Source organism: Lytechinus pictus, chromosome 5, assembly GCF_037042905.1.
Source record: "Lytechinus pictus isolate F3 Inbred chromosome 5, Lp3.0, whole genome shotgun sequence".
Lineage (NCBI taxonomy): Eukaryota > Metazoa > Echinodermata > Echinoidea > Temnopleuroida > Toxopneustidae > Lytechinus > Lytechinus pictus.
In genome coordinates, this window is record NC_087249.1 from 51864102 (window position 1) to 51883165 (window position 19064).

Genomic DNA, 19064 nt, shown 5'->3' on the forward strand with positions numbered 1-19064 from the left:
ATCTGCACCCCTTCCCCACCCTACACATTTAAAAATGAATAAGATCTTTTTCTTACAGAATTGGTAAATCTATTTTGGATGCCCTTTTATGATCTACTTCAGAATCCTGTTTTTTTTTGTTCTATTGCTTTTAGTACAAAGGCATCAGTTTATGTATCTTTGAAAATATTTGAAAAACCAAGAACAAAATTTGGTACTCTTATCCTGTCAATTGTGATTAATTATTTATCGTAATGAATGTTCGTATATCATTATTGGTATGGCTGCTGGCAGGGTTTAGTATTCCGTTCTGTTGCTTGCGTTTGTTTGATATTCATATCTGCTCTAATATCACATATGTATTTGACCTGGAGCATAGAACAGGATTGTTAATTGTTTTGTATTTTGATTATTTCTTCAGGATTTCAGTGGGATTACAGTGACTGGGTTCAGCATCCTGAAGCCCTCAACAACATTCCTGAGATCCCCCCTAGAGCTCCCAGAGACAGCCCCACCAACGTCTCCACCACCACATCCCACATCAACGAAGACGATGACTACGAGACAGAGGACGATGAAGACGAGTACGTGGGCGGGGACGACACCGACTACCCACCGGAAAACGACGACATGCCCATCGCCAGAGCGGCCCAGCACTTCCGGCGCGAGCTGGAGAACTACCCACCAATGGACGATTACAACGGGTTGCCGTTGAACGCCATCAACATGCACCCGGGTCATTACTTGCCATCCCACGGAGGTAGCACTTTGGAGGTCCCGCCGGACTACGAGGGCACCGGAGGCTCACTGGACCACGAGACCACCCCGTTCTTAGTCCCGCAGAGGAATCACCTGGCAAGGGGGCCGGACTACCGCCGACCAATCAGTGACATTTCGCAAGATGCGCTCTCCATGTCGATGTACACGTCGACAAACGCGTCTTGCTCCGACGTGTCGGCTCTAGAGCCGGACAGTGAGATTAATTTAAGTGAATTTGAGTTTGACATTGAGGACCATTTGACAAATCTACAAACAAGTACTGATGTGTAGGATGAAGCTGATTGACGGGGAATTATCTAAAGACTAAAACTGAAGGAATGCATTGGCCTATGCTTCTCAAGACCATGTGATCATATACAAGGCTATGGAGACAGTGTTATACACGAAGCTTACTGGAAGTAACATCCAATACCATTTGCATACTAACATTTTGTAGTGCATTATGAGCTTGCATCCTTTTCTTGTCTTCTTTGCATATCTCGTGATGACTTGATCAATGAAATACCATTAAGATTTATCAGACTTTAGATTCATGTCAACGGTACTTCCGCTGCTTAATGTTTCATAAAATACTTGGGGATTCTAGTCACTGGAATATCACTGATCTTCAAAAAGTGAAACCCCAAATTTAAATACTTTCAAAATTTGTCTAGAAATTCATGTACATGAAAGCTCGTAAGATATGTATGTATATTTGGATATTATTTAGTAAAAAAAAAAATGTACAGACGGCTCAAAGTATTCAATGATTTTACATACTTAATCTTGTATCACAAAACAAGGTATTGACATATATATTTATATGAAAAAGATACAAAAAATACTTGCACGTTCGAATTAGTGTTCAATATGTTATAGGATGATGTATATTGTATTGTATTGATATAGAGATGAGCTGAAATGTTGTGTCAAGACTATTTAGTAATTTTGAAACCGATTTCATATATGAATTCACCACTCGTAAGAATTGACAACAAATTAGAAGATTAAGCATTAGAACAGAATTAGGTCCTGTTCCATGGAACCCATTATCAATTGCACGTTACAAGCTACTGAAATCGTGCCATCCAATTGGCTGAGAACATATTTGTTGTAGAACCGTAACGTAGGATATTGATGGTAAAGTTATATGATACAGTCTTGTACTGGAATTGCATCAGATTGTTACTTTGACAATTTATTCCTCATTTGAAGTATATTTATATTATTTGTTAAAAAAAAAGAAAATATATACATTTTGTTTTTTTATATTTTCTTTAAATATGAAGAAAATATCTTTAATCATGCTTATCTGCATGTTTATAACACACACAAACACTCTCAGTACCTTGCTTGTGTATATGCAAGAAAGAACATAGTACAATTTTGTTTTTCTTATGTTATGTTTTTGTATATATAAGCTCTCAGTACAACTTTGTGATCTAAAAATTCACTTATTTCTTGAATGATGAATAAAAGATTATTATTATTGTTTTTGATGTGATTCTTCTCTAGTACTCTCTGTTCAGGATGAAATTCTGACTGCTGTATGTATATATCTGCTATGGGATGTATGATACCAAGTCAAATTCAGCTTAAAAGCAGGTTTGTCTCTTTTAATATTTGTTTTTACCAGCGATTGCCTCTGTTGTGGCAAGGAGCGTACACTGATTGTTTTCACTTTTTAGGATGATTTATCTTTTATAATTTCCTTCTCTGTTTTCTGAGAAGACATAATCATGATGATTTATTTTGTTTTTAATCTTATGCAAATAATGACAATCGTGGGTGCATGATAATGACTACTTTTCTAATGATTTATTGAAATAATGGTGGCTATATTGTAATGTGAGTATTTGGAATAGGGCTTCTTTGTATTGTTAGAGCAATGTATAGCAGATGTTCATGTTTAGTCTCGATACTGTGTAGTAGATTTTTTAATGTTTTTGAGCCGATTTTCATCACCTTCAGAACATTCTATATTTTTTTTGTTCAGGGATGTGATTTAAAGCGTGACTATCATTCTATTTTGTTCTCAAACTTCATACTTTTTTTTCAGGAAAGGAGTTCTTTCCCCCTCAAATTTTTTTTTTTTTAACACATACCATGTACTTCCTTTAATCTGAGAATATTATTTTTGAATGTGAAGAAAGAACTTGCTCCAGTGACTTGGCAACTTTATGTCATTTGAGTTTATAGGAACAGGGGAAGCGCAACTTTTTATCGGTTAAAGATAAACTTAGTGACGATAAAATGACATCACTTGAAACTACTTCTTAATATATCCATTTGGATAGTACTTGGTTAGATTTTGTGGACCATACATCAATAGCACAGTCACTCTGAAAATGTTATGCAAAAATTGCTGTTGTCTCTTTTGCTTGCTAACTATTTCGGTCATCATGAACATAGGAACTCGCGGCAGGTGTAGTTCCTTTTATCTCCAATTTGGTTGTCATCTACATGTACATGTATGGACCTCCTGCTCTGAATAAAGTAGTAAATCTTAATTAAAAGCACATCTTGAACAAGGTTAATAGCATTGTTCACAATGGCAGCATACACAGCCACATTCTCACAATACACCTCTTCAATTTACCATGGAAGTGAATCACCCGCAAGGTTGTACTACATTTTGCTATTTTTGTATTTTAAGAACAAAGTGGTGTTCAGTGATACTTGGTCCTAGAAGCATATCAGGTTATCATTCAAATGCTGGTTTTTCAGTTGTATTTTGAAGTGATGTGATTTATATTGTCACTGATTCTATATTTTTTCTCATTCAAATATTTGAAACTTTCCCTTATTTCATACATTCTATTATATTGATGTCACCTGGATGTTGGGTATATATACCAGTAAAATAAAATAATTTTACACTTTTTTGATGGTGTAATGTATGAAGCATTTTCATTAAAAAAAAGGATGCAATATATACCCCCATCTATTCCTGAGTTTGCATTTTCCATACTTTCTTCTTTTTTTTGTCAAACCAAGCAGCATTCATCCTGTTTCATTATCAGATTATTAACCCAGCAGCATTTTATTCATCTTGAATTGTCATGTTATTGATTTTATTGATGATTGCATAATTTCAGAAAAAAAAACTACTTGGTGATTTGTTTTAACTTGAATGATATTGCTGTATGAATAGTCCATTAGTTTAATACATGTACATGTGTAAGTAGAGAACGGGGCCAATACTGAAGTCTTAAGTAGTCACAATTATAAAATAGCTGCCACCAGTGTTTATGTATAAAATATAAAAAAATATATATCAGGAAATAATTGTATTCAGCGGTAATGACAATTCAAAGTGACGATTGATGTCCACAATCACATTTCACTTATTGTATTCAGGATTTGGGAGATAAAAAGATATATATAATCATTCATGAAAATTGTATTCATTTTGAACATTTTATGGAGAGCCATTATGGTATATCTTGAACTAGACTAGTGATAATCTCATTTGTATAGAAGCAATATTTTGTTATCCAACACAATGGCTTGTTTTTATTTACTCAGTATTAGAGTATTCAAGATTGCTTCCCAGCTTGGTTGACCAACCGAATCTTCCATTCTTTAGCTTTCTTCCCTCAGCTACACCTCGGGACGTCACTGCTCACGTTACAAATACCTCAGATATCTAGTCAGCAAAAAAAAAACTCTCAAGATTCCAGCAGTAGTGCCCTTCTGCCTGTAAATTCATTTGAAAGCTTCAAGATTTTCACTTCCAAATCAGCTGGTTGCCATAGCAATAAAAAATGGCGGATGCAAACAAACTACTTGATTATTAATGTCTAATGTTACAGCTAACAATATACAGTGCAGTGGTACGTCAATTGCTTGTCCTGTCTTAACTCACTAGGGGGACTTATTTAGATTTGAAATTCATTTGGGTTTTAATAACGGAGAATCGTGATCAGGTCATCTGCATGATAATCAACCTGTATTTTTCTCTTAAAGATTTGTGAATATAGGGCTCAAGGAATTGAAGCGTATTATGTATGGAGGCCTTGTAACATAAATGTTGCAATCAATCATACAATAAACTTTAGAATAAATGCAAGCCCTTGCAAACCATGTACTAAAGTTGTTGATGTCAGTTGTATTCCATCGATTTTACAGGTCACATATCTTACAAGATAAAGCGTTTGGCTTAAAGTATCTGTTCGAGACGATAGCAATTTCTTAAAGAGGGCATTCATGGGAACAGTTATGACTGCTGACTGATTTTTCTCACTGAGCATTTTCTTCCATGCCTGAATCTGGACAGTCGTCTGTGTTTTTTGTTTCCCTTTTAACATGGTTCTTCTATGGCCGGACCATTCTAGTCATCAGCTTGCGCACCATTCTTTTTGACTCCTTATCTTTTTTTCCTCTGAAAAAGAGATATTGACAAATAGCTTAGCCATTTCAATGCACAAGTATCAACTTATAAAATGTGTGTATTCTGTTTAACTCCTAATCATGCCTGTTATTTGAATACGACTGCACAAAATCCATTTGACATGGACCTTCTTTAAGCTTAAGTTATTTTTAAGTGAATCTCACCTTTTTTGAAATAGCCTTTTTGGATTTTTAAGGCAATCATTCTTATTTTCCTATAATTGTTAAATCATTCATTTTAACAATTTGTGTTTTTTTTTTCATTGTTCAACCAAAAAAAAAATGCTTCCAGATTACTGGCTCCGGTTTTTTTTCTTCATTTTGAAAACATGTAGATAACTCTGTCTTTATAAATGTGCATCGGCAGAACCGGCTTTCTGCTGCTGTGAAAATTTTCACCAAAGCGTTTCTTACTTTATGTGATTTATTTTTTAATGTAGGATGATAATGATGATGATGGTGATAAGTTTGTATTGATTGTTTGCAATAGTACTTACAAATAGGCTTGTCTGTCTTGTATATTCCAATCTATTTATATAGTCATTTTCCTCGAGATATTATTGGTCTTGAGAAATAATGTTATTCTTCCCTACAGTACTTCTCAGCGTAATGCATCCCTCTATTTTTAGTCTTCAGGGATATTACAATTTTACCTTTATCCAATAAAGACAATATATTAAGAGATTGGTATCAAGAGAGGTATTGCAGAGTTAAGGAGTGATTAGCTTGTCATTCATTCCTCTCAAAATTAATGATCTGTTTATATCTTGCATCTGCTTTAAAGTAAATTTTCAAATTTCTTCAATAAATTTGACGTATCAAACTGGTGTAAATGAGATTCCATTTTTTACCACTCCATGATATTGCATGCATTATTCATTGTACATTACCATTGTAATTTATACTTCTGCAATTAAGATATCGATATGCATAAGAATAAATTTAAAAAGAATACTTCAGACATTTAAGCCTTTTGTTGAAAAAAAGTACCTTAATTTATTATGTATTTTTGCCTTTGTGTTGTATGTATGGCTCATTTAGCACTAATTTCTTTATGAATTTAAGTGAAAAACAATCAGTGTTTTTAATAAAAATGAAAGTTTTTGCATAGTTTTATGTCATCAGAAATTGTGATTTATTGTATGAAGCATTTGTTTCTCTTTTGTTTTTTTATTATTGAAATATCGCCAAACATGTTCTGTTCTTGCAAGGTTTTGTGTAGCACTATTGTATTTTGTTCATTTCATTGTAGATACTGAGATGTGTCCAATAAATACAATAACGTGTACACGTACATTGCAGACTTGTTTCTCTTTCATCATTTTTTTGCAGAGTTTTGGAGAATGTTTCATTAAGGACCCTTGTCGGACGGTTTTCACTGAATAATTTGCTATGAGCCAATCAGATGCAAGGATTTCAGTAACTTATAACAGTTGTCAGTGAAAATCCAACCCTCCATTTGTATCATGAAATGCTCCCCTTCCTTAGATACATACATTCAGGATTGACAAACAGAGACCTAACTGAAAACCTTTTTTTTCAAGGAAAAATATGTTAGAAAATCATCAACATATTTTTAATGCATATCTATTGAGATGTTTGGTGTTATTTTGCTTTATGGATAAAGTTTAAAAGAAAAAAGTTAAATAGTTTTCAAAGTCTGTAGGTGTTAATGAATATTTTGGTACCTATGTCTCAAAATCGTAAAAAATTGAGTTATGTCCTTCTGTTTGTCAACTCTACTTGTTTAAGACGTTAGTACTTTCTGTTAGTGAAGTTAGTAATGCATGTGATGAGTGTTATGAACATGGGTCTGTTGCATTACACTTACATAATTTTGCCATCGGATCCAAGTCGATATGGTTAAACACACCGGAACGCAATTTGACTTTGTCAGAACCAGTGCATCAAAGAAATATAATTGAAAATTATAAACCTGGTAAAAACCAATAGATTTTACTATTCATATTTACAATTTTCACATAAAATTAAATTTCAAACCTGGGGCTCCATATCATAAAGCATTACAACTATGATGGTAACTTGGCCATTCATGGCAACTACCTTGGCAATAGGGCTCAGCAGCCAATCAAAATCAAGGTTACCATGGTAGTTGCCATAATGGTATAGTTACAACTTATAATTCTTTATGAAATGGCCACCTGGAATTAAAGAAATTAAACTAAACTGAAGACAATCAGACTTTGCAAACCCGATATCATCCGTAGGCTTTTACAATTTAGCCCCACGCCATATACGATGACACTTTAAGTTTAGTGCTATCTTGGGGGAGAGGCAAAGTTGTAAATAAAATATGGCGGCCTACACGGAACAGGATGATATTGTATCATTGCAACAATGATAGTGATGACCTATCATGAATGCAACAGGACCTGTGATCATGTATGAGTGATAAATGTAAATAATCAAGGAAAGTGATAAGAAAATGTTTTGAAAGATAGTAAAAAAAAAAACACATCAAGACACAAGAGAATACATCATATTGTATATAATCATTGATATATTATTTCCATCATAATATCTGAAGCTCTTATTCACAAAAGTGATAAACATTTTAAATAATAATAATATATGAACATCATAAGGAGTTGTAAACAAAGAAAAAATCATTAATATTTTCTTCCTGAAGGTTACTATCAAATAAAGGAACAGCTCAAATAATCAAATAAAGAGACAGTTAAATAAGAAAATAGTAAACTTAAAAAGGCACTACATTAGCAAATTGTGTTTTTTTTTTTTAACCAAAGGAGATGAATACTCATTTGCATATTTTCAGTTCCAACACCCCCCCCCCCCCCATATTAACAATGCAAAACAAAATTAAGACACATGATTCCTTTGAATGTAATTGATGGAAACAAACTTCTACCTTTACATGAGCTAAGTTCCTTCTTGCTATTGATAAGCAATACAAAGGTTTTATGACATGCAATACAATCTTTGAGTCCTAGACAACTTGCTTTGGCGATGAATTTCCTAAGAAATGATACAACTAACATGTGTGACATAGTCATAAGAAACACACACTGAAATATGACTAAAAGTGAGGCCATGCATTTCATGAAACAGAACAAAAGATTTTCGCTGACTACATCACACTGAGCCAATCAGATGCAGGATTTCAGTAGCTTAAAACACATAGTTAGTGAAAATCACTATTTGTCTCATAAGGTGCTCCCAAAATCTCCTTTTCTCCAATAAGTTGTTAAGTTGCTTAATCACAAAAAATGAATACCCTGTCAAAAAAGGTTACTAAGTCTCAACAACAGATGTTGGGGCGTTTGGTTGTGAGCACATTCCACAGAGCAATGGTCACCCACTGCCAATCACTTGTGTTAATCATTACATACTCTAAATTGGCAATGTGATGAACAAACAATAAAAATCACTTTTGGAAAATGCAAATTGGCAATTTGTCATTACGTTTCTATCATGATACATCTGGCTCATATTACAGAGTATATCAATTAAGTTTGTCAAAGAAACATGGTTGTTGCCAATTTTGAGTTGCCAATTTGAGGAGCAAACACAAATCATTAATCTAGACCTAATAAAATATGTGTAGCATACCATGGGTCAATGGTGACGAGAACAGTGGGTACTTGTAAATACTGCTAAAGTGAACATCTACTGTTTAAGAGAATTGTGCAACACTTGGCTACCCATTGTCATCTAATATAGACAATGGGTGATTTCAAGTCCGGTGTTGGCCTTGGTGTTGGTGTTAAAATTTGGATTGCTTCCCCTAGCTCGAAAACCTATTCAGAGTCTGTAAAACTGATCCAGATCACATTATTGACACCTCAACAACTAGTGAGTGACTTTTCAGGACCATGTTCATTTTATGTTTGGTGTTGTACTCCTGTAAAAATTGACCCAACACAAACACCAAAAGGTCAACACTAAACTTGAAATCACACAATGGTATAGCACACCTACATGCAGTTAAGGCAAGTTATCAAAAGTCTGTGCTGCATTTACTCGGAGGTTCCATGACATTTGCTCCGGCGACCATTGCTCCACTCTATTCCACCCACTAATCAAATGACCAATTCAACCCTGGGTTTGACACTATACCCTATCCTAAACCTAACATAAAACCCTGCAGTGCAAGTCCAAAAATATCTATGTCCGACCCCATATATGTGGGACCTTCATGAAATTTACTGTCTCTGATTTCTGGTTCTTTTGACAGTCTGTAATGCTCTCAAATGACCATGACTTGGTCAGTTTTTGAAGTAAAGAAAAACTTGAAAAAAATGGGGGGGGGGGGGGTCGAATGTACAAAAAGGTTATTTTACTGAATTGCCCTATTGCAAACCTAACCCTACATATTAGACGAAATTAAGGCTCGGAGAAAACTGTCATAAGAGCAAATGTCGTGTCACTATACTAGAAATCCTAGGTATAAGGATGCTTTGCGTCTTTTCATCGCAGCTTTCAAGTCGTCTCCATTGTTTTGTCTATGGTGTCTGTGATGATGTGTAATGGAAAGCTACTTGCATGATTCCTACAGGAAATATGCTGCTCTGACCTTTGACCAGATGACTAGGTATGGATAGTTGATCATCTCCACATTTTGAGGAGTAAGCATATCCGAGGACATGGGAAAAACATCAAAACATTCAGATTATACAGCAAAGAATTTGTGAACAAAAAGGCACAGATTTCTCTACAAAATTTCACAAATATAAACAAATTTGTCTTTTTGAACTTCAAACAGAGATGAGATGGACATTAACAATTCATGAAGCTTGTCGTATTTTTTCTCCAATTTTTGGAGAGTAAGTTGTCAAGCATTACTCATGTGCAATATCATTATGATAAAACATGTATTTGAATAACAATATTGATAAAAACAAAATATTAAAAAATACTATGAAGTGGGAACATTGTCTTCATGGTTCTATAACACGCTTAATATACTATGTCATATGTAACATATTGCTTTTTACATGTACTTCTTGAATAAAACTATTTTCTCTTTTAAAAATAATTCCAAGTTTGCCAAAGTACTGCCATTAAGAATAATCTGCCGTGATTTCATAAAAAAAAGGTACTCTCCGAACCTAACAGATCATTTAACATTGCCGTAGCTATGCCTGGATGTAAATTATAATGAAAGACTCATTTTTTCAGGCTTCATTCATTTGGGTTAAAAAAGGGAATCACAGCAGATTATAAAAATAGTAATGTATGTTATAAAAAGATAATCAAATGCAAAAGATTTCTAAATATACATGTACCGGTAACAATATAATAACATAGGGAATTTGTATAATGCACATATATCCACCTTTTTAGGTGGTCAAGGCGCTCCAATATTACCCCGGCTAAGCTAGTCTACCAATTCCGGTGCTCACCATTCTTTGAAGAATTACTTTCTCTAATATTAGTACAGTACTTTCAAGTTTTGTGTCATTGATTTTTCAGTGCTACATACTCCTGAATGACGAGGAAATGCTATTTTAACACTTGCTGTATACACACTCTTTTTCAATGTGATACAGTATATTATTTCCTGATGCCATCTAAGAAACAAGTTCTACCAGTGCTAACCTACTGTGCAATATGAATACTATACATATTACAATATACCGGTACATGTACATGTATACTACATACATGACAATGCAAAAGCTGATAAAAGAAAAGTAAACAAAATAAATTAATAATTCCCCATTTCATGCTGTATTGTGCTGTAGGAGAAACATATTAAAAAACATAATAATAATAATAGCTTTCTCTTAATATTAGCACAAAAGTTATATCCAAAGATTTTTGGAAGGGGGAAAATACATCGCAAAATTATATCAATATTAAATATTTGGCTCATTTCCCTCAAATCCTTTTTTTTTTTTTCTGCTTTTATCAAAACCAATTTATCAGGTAAACTTCCCCTTTAAAACTCTACAGGTACTATTCCAGGTGGCCAATATTGCAAGAGATCATACACATTTTAAATCTTTCTTAAAATAAGTACTTACTGTCACATATGAAATACCTTACCTTACTCAATCCCATACTTTCATCATAAAAGCATTATATATCACATATACACATAAATACTGTTATAAAAAAATTGTAAGATTGCAATCACGTTAGAACAGAGAACATTGCTCAACCCTCACATTGTCCATCTCACACAACATCTTTGGCTTGTAGATGCATTATTTCGAAAACGAAATGGGATGAAATAGGCTTTTGATGAAGTATATGCAGCCATCGTATTTGTCCTAAATTTCTTCTCATTGGCTGGCTCAATTGACTTACGCAACAGTCCCATTAAAGAAATGAATCCCAATGCGATCGATGGTGTGTCGTTGGTAAAGAACTTTAAGCTTATGTCAGTCTGGAGAGTGGGACTGTAGCATATGATTCAATCTATCAAACAAATTCCCACCAATTTTCAATGTTCACAACATCCACTGGAACATCATCACCCTCTTCATCCTCCTCTCCATCCATGCCTTGAAACAGACGATTGGCACAGCTTCCTGTGTTCCTATAATGGCTGTAAGGGTCCGATCTTGGTAGAATCGCATGGCACAGCCAGCAGAAGTAACAGCGACATTTCCTGCAGGTCATTTTGTTACAACCATCAGATTTCTGTCAAAAATGCAATAATGGACAAATGATTATTATTACCAGTGGGGCTTTGCAAGAAGCTTATTTGCAGTAGATTAGGAATGTCAATTGTAAATCTGTGATAACCAATAGTAATGGAGGATTTTACAATAGCACTGCTCTATTCATCAGTCAAATGCTGTGTTCACATACCTGTATAGGTCGCTGGCAATTTGGACATTTCTTGCTGTGTTTATTGATCCATGCCTCACTATTGCAGTTTTCAATGACCTGACGTAGGGTGTGCTTGCCATACCGCTGTTCCATTAGAGCTCTCTCGTCATCAGTGGCGTTGTCGTAGTCATCCATGATCTCCTTATATCGCTCTGGTAGACAAGAAATCATGAGGTAATAGACAAGTCAAAATTTTATTTTGCAGAACACTTATTTAGGATTTTTAGTAAGAGGCCAAATTTACCCTCTCCCCCGACTTTCCAAATGCCCAGCAATTATTCATTCAATGATTTTGAATGTGTACTATGTAGGATGTAGGATTCATACATAAGTGTTGATAAGACACTCAGTCGGCCCTATTGCCAATTTGAAGTTTTGAAGTGCTGATTGGCACTTGATTTGCACCAATTCATCACCTACCATTATAACCTTACATAGTACTAAACCATAGGATAAAATTTCTAAGATGATGAAAATGTTTATACATACAGACCTCCGTATTGCCATTTTGAGGAAGTGTTGATAAGTCACCAACCCTTCATAAACCTCGCACTGCTCTTAAGCCCATAGAACACACTTTTTAAAATGTGTACATTACCAGTCACAATTCTCTGAATCACTATTACCTGTTAAAACCAGAGAACAATAGATTAAAAGTGGACTGAATCTATTGTTCTCTGGTTGAAACGGGTAATAGTGAGTCAAAAAATTTATATGTACTACATATTACACATTTGTATCTCATTATTGCCAATTTAAAGGGATGGTCCAGGCTGAAAATATTTACATCTAAATAAATAGAGTAAAATTCACAAAGCAAAATGCTGAAAATTTCATCAAAATCTGATGACAAATAGCAAAAATATTGAATTTTAAAGTTTAGCAATATATTGTGAAAACAGTTATATGCACGTTGTCATGAATATTCATTAGATGGGTTGATGATGTCACATCCCCACTTTCCCTTTTCTTATGTTATTACAATACAAAAGAACAAGTGGGGATATGACATCATCAGTTTGCTCATTGAATATTCATGAAGACATGCCTGGAATTGTTTTACCAGAATAATGCAAATCTTTAAAATGCCATAACTTTTTTTTCATCCAATTTTGATGAAATTTTCAGCATTTTGCTCTGTGAATTTTACTCTATTTAAATAGATAAAACTATTTTCAGCCCGGAGCATCCCTTTAAGGAAGCATTGATAGATGCTCATACATCACCTACCACTTGTAACCTTGCACGGTGCTAATCCATGGTACGTGTTTTTGCAGAGGATACAGAAAGCTAGTCTACAAGCAGCACATTGTCCCATATTCCCTTCCCTCACAACGGGGGTCTGGCAAATCACACGAGGGCAGTAGACTATATCTCCCATCTCACTCAATGAAAGATCTAGCAAGGCCTTGTCGTATTTCTCAAACAATTCAGGCTCAACAAGCTCCCTCACCTGTAGATAAATAACATAATTAATGTTCTATTAATTTCCATTTGACAAAATAAGTAAATAACAATACATTACTTGTCATTTTCTGATTAAAAAAAAAAGACTAATATATTATAAATTTTGTATGCGTTTCTTTGTTTTAAACTTTTACGTTATCTATTTTCTTTATAATGGAAATTATTGGCAACACTGTTCCAATCATAAACAACATGAAGCAAATTGACTTTAGTCAGTAAAAGTAAAAATAATATTCAAAGATGTTGGATAGAAACAGAATTTGCACTGGATTTGAAGAAGAAATCATGTTTTGGGCAATTTTGGCCCGAATTCACAAAGGTGGGTTTGAAAACCCATGGTTGAATCCATGGTTTATGCAGATTTCCTGTATAAATTACGCTTAATTTAGCGCGTATCAGGCGTGTGTATGAAAAATGTCCAATGCTGATGCGCGCTTTTGTCACAGTGCGCCAAATTGACGCCTGTTACCATGGTTAGATAAGCTATTTTATTCATGAGTCCACTGTTTGAAGAGTGGACTCATGAATAAAAACAGTGGACTCATGAATAAAATAGCGTGGATAACCACGGCAACAGGCGTCAACTTGGCGCACTGTGACAAAAGCGCGCATCAGCATTGGACATTTTTTATACACGCGCCCGATACGCGATAAATTAAGCGTAATTTATACAGGAAATCTGCATAAACCATGGATTTAACCGTGGGTTTTCAAAACCACCTTTGTGAATTCGGGCCTTTGAGTCTGGCATGCACTAACAAAACTTCAGAACTGTCACAATGTTTATTAGGGTGTCACAAATTTCATATCAAAAGTTGTGCAAACCTCCAAAGAAAAAGTCTGAAAAGGTTGTCGCAAAATGAATTTTGTGATTTGGAGTTATCAAATGAAGCTTACAGTGAGAAAGAGGGGGAGGGGGATGTGTGGGGTAGAAACAGGAATAAAATAGAAATTATATCATAAAATATAAAATTAAAATTATAACAAGATATCACAGAACAAAAAAGATAATGATCTTTAAACTTGTTTTCATGATTAGAATGTTGATGATACTCCAACTCAAACATACATGTAATTCACATCATTAAACATCTCCCAAAGCTAATTAGTTCAAAATATGCTCCAATATATTTTCCAACTTGTGTTGGAATCTAACCTGTCCTGGCTGAGCCATTGTCTCACAATTTGTCTCTGGACATGCCAATCCTTTAACATCACCATCCTTGATCTTTGTCCTAAAATGTTCTTTCATACACCCCTTGCAGTAAACATGTCCACAGGGGCTAAACTTGACACAGTCCGTCCCAAACTTCTCCTCATAGCACACTTCACAGGAATTGGGAGACGTGTTGAATGCATGCTCTCTCCGCTCATGGTCGTACTGCACGATTGTTGGGATGAGGTTTGGCAACGCTGCGATGTCCTGCACCGCTCTGTCATGGGCCACGCCCGCATCCGACCTAGCAACGCCTCCCGTAGCCCCTTGATGGTTCCCGCCATCGTCGCCTCCAGGTCCCGGTTGGGTGGACCTCATCCTTAGAGTACGGGGAAGATCAGAAGTATCCAAGGTTAATGGTGAGCTGAGTTTGAGGAAGGGGAAAGTCGCGTTCTTAAGGAACTCGGCCCAAGAGAACACCACAACTTCACCTTCATTTTCTGTCCATATTTCATCAAGCTTTTCACATAATCTATTCAGCTGTATCAACAAAAAAAAGAAGAGAAAATAACACAGTACACCATTAAAAACGTAAACATGATTCTCTACTCAATGTAGGTTTACATTCATTTAACCATATAAAGGTAGATCATCATTAACACATTATTTAGCATTAAAACAGCTAAACTGACAACGTACGTGTGTGTGATGAGTTTTCATGGAAGTGTATAAACACTTGAAAAATCATCTTCAAAACATTGCAACCCTTAAGATTGTTAAAAAAAAATGAAAACAGAAAGAGGGAAAATTAACTGGATGTTCCCGTCACTTGCACATTTTTCTTTACATCCTTTGAAACACTCAATGATTCTTCTGACATGAATTTCTTTAGAGCATCAACTTTGAAGTACATGTACATGTTTTCAGAGCACTCAGTCCATATTTCAAAATTATATCAAATCACTAAAAGCAAAGACATTAAGTCCCTTTGTTCTCACCTGCTTTACAGAGAGCCACTTGCAGGAGAGTGTAAAGGTAGGAGCAGTCTTGGAAGGATAGTCCCTGGGATACTTGAAGTTGAGTTCTATCGGTGGAAGCCAATTAACTGGCATGAACCTTGCCGGGTTCTCTTCATCATCTTCACCGTGGATCAATGCTCCTAATAATGCAATAAATTATTATACAAATTATTAGTGCGTAATAGTCTTTAGACACAGATCACATATGAAAGGGCTGCTTTTTCTATTTTTTTCAATATTCCCTACGATGTTGATTTTCAAAGTTATGTTGCAGTATAACATTTGCATTTTTTTTTTCTTCAAATGATTCGGACAAAGATGATTCAATCAAAGAACACACAATGAACAATTTGCACACACAGATTGGATGTGCCATATACTAGTAGCATACGGGGCAAAATTAGGACCTTTTCGATACAAAATTTGAAATAAATTTGGGCATTATGTTCAGAAAAACGATTTTATACTTCATCCTTTTTTTCCTTTCGTTTCCTCTTTTCTTGGCCCTGAAACTCTTAATTTTCTCATTATCTAAATTTGAAAGGCATGTTTTAACCTACAGACGAACACAAAACAGGTCAAACTTGTGCATTTCTTGTGCGGAAAAAGTGACACCTTATTTGACTGTTTCCAAGGCAATTGCTCTACTAACAGTACTTAAGCACTAGTCTTCGGTGATCAATATACCCTAATCACGATAATCCATCTTAAAAATTAACTTTATCTAAAGAATCAGTCATCATAGAACTGACCTAATGTTCTCGCTTGCTGTAACATTTGTCCACCAAGTTTAATTTCAAAGATAGACGGAAGCTCTACATCAGCATAGAAGCTACCTCCAGACTTGTCCTCGTGAGCCATAAAAGTTTCCTCATCTTCAAAGATACTGCCGAGTGCTAGCAGCTCGTTCCCCTGGTTCTCCTGATCCTCGTCCATGCTAGTTCCTCATCAATGATGTCCAGCTTGATATCACCTCATGCTATCACTAACGAACACTAGCCAAAGGAACAATAGCAAAACCTATCATGTAATAAAAGGCTCTATATTTTATGCATGTTTATAAAAAGTACTTAGTAAATAGTAATATCTTCAAAATCTATAACAAACTGAAACAAAACCAGCAATTACTTAGGTTACTTAGTTTATAGAGTACTGAAGTGATGATGTCACAAAAAACCTTTTTAGCATTTCAGCATTTTGATACCATATTTTGGTAGAGCATGATGATAAACCTCCACTACCAAAATTTGGTTGGAATCGGTCCATGGGGGCCTGAGATTATGACTCATGAATACATACATGTAATTAGCCCCATTGAAGTCAATGTATTATTGGCCTGGTTCTAAATATTAGGAACCAGGCCAATAATACATTGACTTCAATGGGGCTAATAATGTATTCATGAGGTCATATCTTGGGGCCCCATGGACCGATTCCCACCAAATTTGGGTTGCAGGGTTTTTTCATCATGCTCTATCACAATGTGGTATCAAAAACGCTGATATGCAAAAAGTGAAAATCACACTTCGGTACTCTATAGCCTACAATATTTTTATGAATTTAATCATCATCATCATCACCACCATCATCATCATCATCATCATCATCATCATCATCATCATCATCATCATCATCATCATCATCATCATCATCATCATCACCATCATCATCATCATCATCATCATCATCATCATCATCATCATCATCATCATTATCATCATCATAATAATCATCATCATAATAATCATCATCATCATCATCAACATCATCACCATCACCAAAATTCACCATCATCATCATCCTCATCAGCATCGGCAGCATCTATAGACCTATATAAATAGATAGATCTTTGCTCGCACATATTTGGATGGTGTCCTTTTCTAAGACAAGAACAGCAGGGACGAGATGTGCACTGGGGACTGCATTGGCAAATGTGTTACAACAATTTTGAAGACCTCATCATGTTTCCTACTTTCCATCTGAAGTGTACGGAGTATATTTCAAGACTTGTACGTCTATCCTGGTATGGTATATGCTGGAATTCAGCTTACAGCCTACTTTAAAATTTGGTAAAACCCCAAAACTCTCGTGCATACCATCTATTTCAATTCATTACTGGATGAATGTGTTTGCCCTACAACAGTTATAACACAGAGGGTAGGGAACAAAAAGTGCTATATAGATCTACTGGTTGTGTGGTTAAAAGAAAACTACAGCCATTTGGAAAAATCAATGAGCAAAATGCAAGGTTTCATCATTTTTTAGAACAAAATGTTAGGCAAAAACTGAAGAAAATTACAACAAGTGTCTACTGAATTCATATTATCAGTTTTGTGCAATCCAAAGACAAAAGGTTTCAAAGTTTTAAAGTGTCCACACACCCCACCCCCATCCTACTTTCAAATTAAGACATGCACAAACATGACAAAGTCAAAGTCGATCAACGTATGGTAGTGGATCATATATTACTAAACGCTTTTCATGAATTCAATCATATCGAACCCAACATACTCGTAAACTTGGACCCCTCTTCGCATGTGAATATTTTGATCACTGATTAGCGAACGTGTGTTTTCTATGGGAAAAGTTGAGAAAACACAAAATCAATGACAAGCTATTTTTACAATATTTTATTATTTTGAGAATATAAAGACTTTGAAAATGTATTTTGGACAATTTTTCATCATCTTTCTATTTCAAGTTTCCTTTGCTAATAATAATAGTTATATCATAACCTTGTTCATTGAATGAGTGGTAGGATGGGGGGTCGGGTGTCCAGACACTTTTTCTTTACACTAAAAATATTAATTCAATACTTGTAATCATCTTCTGTTTTGTTCTTTATAATATTTCCTAACATTTTGTACTAAAATGGATGAAACTTCGCTTGTAATTTTTTCCAAATGACTTTCTAAAATTGATCGTCCGGACACACAACCTGTCCGGACACACAACAACTGGGTATAATTGCTTTGCCTTTGGCTTTGCTTTGGAAGGATGTTGCAAAGTTTTGAGCGTATTTTCTGAGGCGTATGATGCGCCCGTTCGATAATACAATGCCGGTCAGTAATACAATCACTCACTATAACAGATGAAATAAGATTAAGTTCAACATCCACTCACAAGGCTGATGAATTAAATTAGAATTTAGATCTACTGCAAGCTTCCTTCAGTCCCACTCATTCAAAAATAATGAATGATCCCCTAATTTTATACGACTGAGCTTAGCCTTGCTTAGGCTTAGCTTTGCCTTTGGGAGGGCAACCTCCCAAACAGTATCATACTTGTCAATGAAGCGTCCACTCAGTCGATTATACTTACATACCTTCTTTCGAAATCCAAATTAAAGAGTTGCCGTCCCTGGACTCTTTAGCGAACGAAGGCAGCCCTTCAAAATTGAAGTTTCAGTCAGGATCAGATGGTCGATAGAGTGACAGTGATTACAGAGTTTGTTGCAACCACTGGTACTG

At 35.2% G+C, this 19064-nt stretch overlaps 2 protein-coding genes across 5 annotated transcripts in view; one reads left to right on the forward strand and one right to left on the reverse strand.

Annotated features, from left to right (window-relative positions):
* Positions 1 to 6424, forward strand: part of LOC129261115 (protocadherin Fat 1-like) — a 42245-nt gene extending 35821 nt beyond the window's left edge. For both annotated transcript variants that reach the window (XM_064099217.1, XM_064099218.1), the window contains one exon: positions 401 to 6424. In XM_064099217.1, coding sequence (XP_063955287.1) covers positions 401 to 1029 — 629 coding nt within the window. In that variant the 3' untranslated portion in view covers positions 1030 to 6424. The remainder of the gene's footprint in view (positions 1 to 400) is intronic.
* A 1209-nt stretch (positions 6425 to 7633) lies between these two features.
* On the reverse strand, positions 7634 to 19064 carry LOC129261114 (E3 ubiquitin-protein ligase RNF14-like). Of its 3 annotated transcripts, none has more exons than XM_054899159.2 (7): positions 18920 to 19064; positions 16347 to 16589; positions 15574 to 15734; positions 14576 to 15115; positions 13183 to 13405; positions 11932 to 12104; positions 7634 to 11760 (listed from the first exon to the last, which is right to left on the reverse strand). In XM_054899159.2, exons 2-7 carry the CDS (start codon positions 16528 to 16530, stop codon positions 11539 to 11541), a joined length of 1503 nt encoding a protein of 500 aa, XP_054755134.2. In that variant the 5' UTR covers positions 16531 to 16589; positions 18920 to 19064; the 3' UTR covers positions 7634 to 11538. The 3 variants fall into 3 exon arrangements, with proteins under 3 accessions (XP_054755134.2, XP_063955290.1, XP_054755135.2); XM_064099220.1 differs by having other exon boundaries at positions 16347 to 16614; positions 18920 to 19050; XM_054899160.2 differs by having other exon boundaries at positions 18916 to 19032.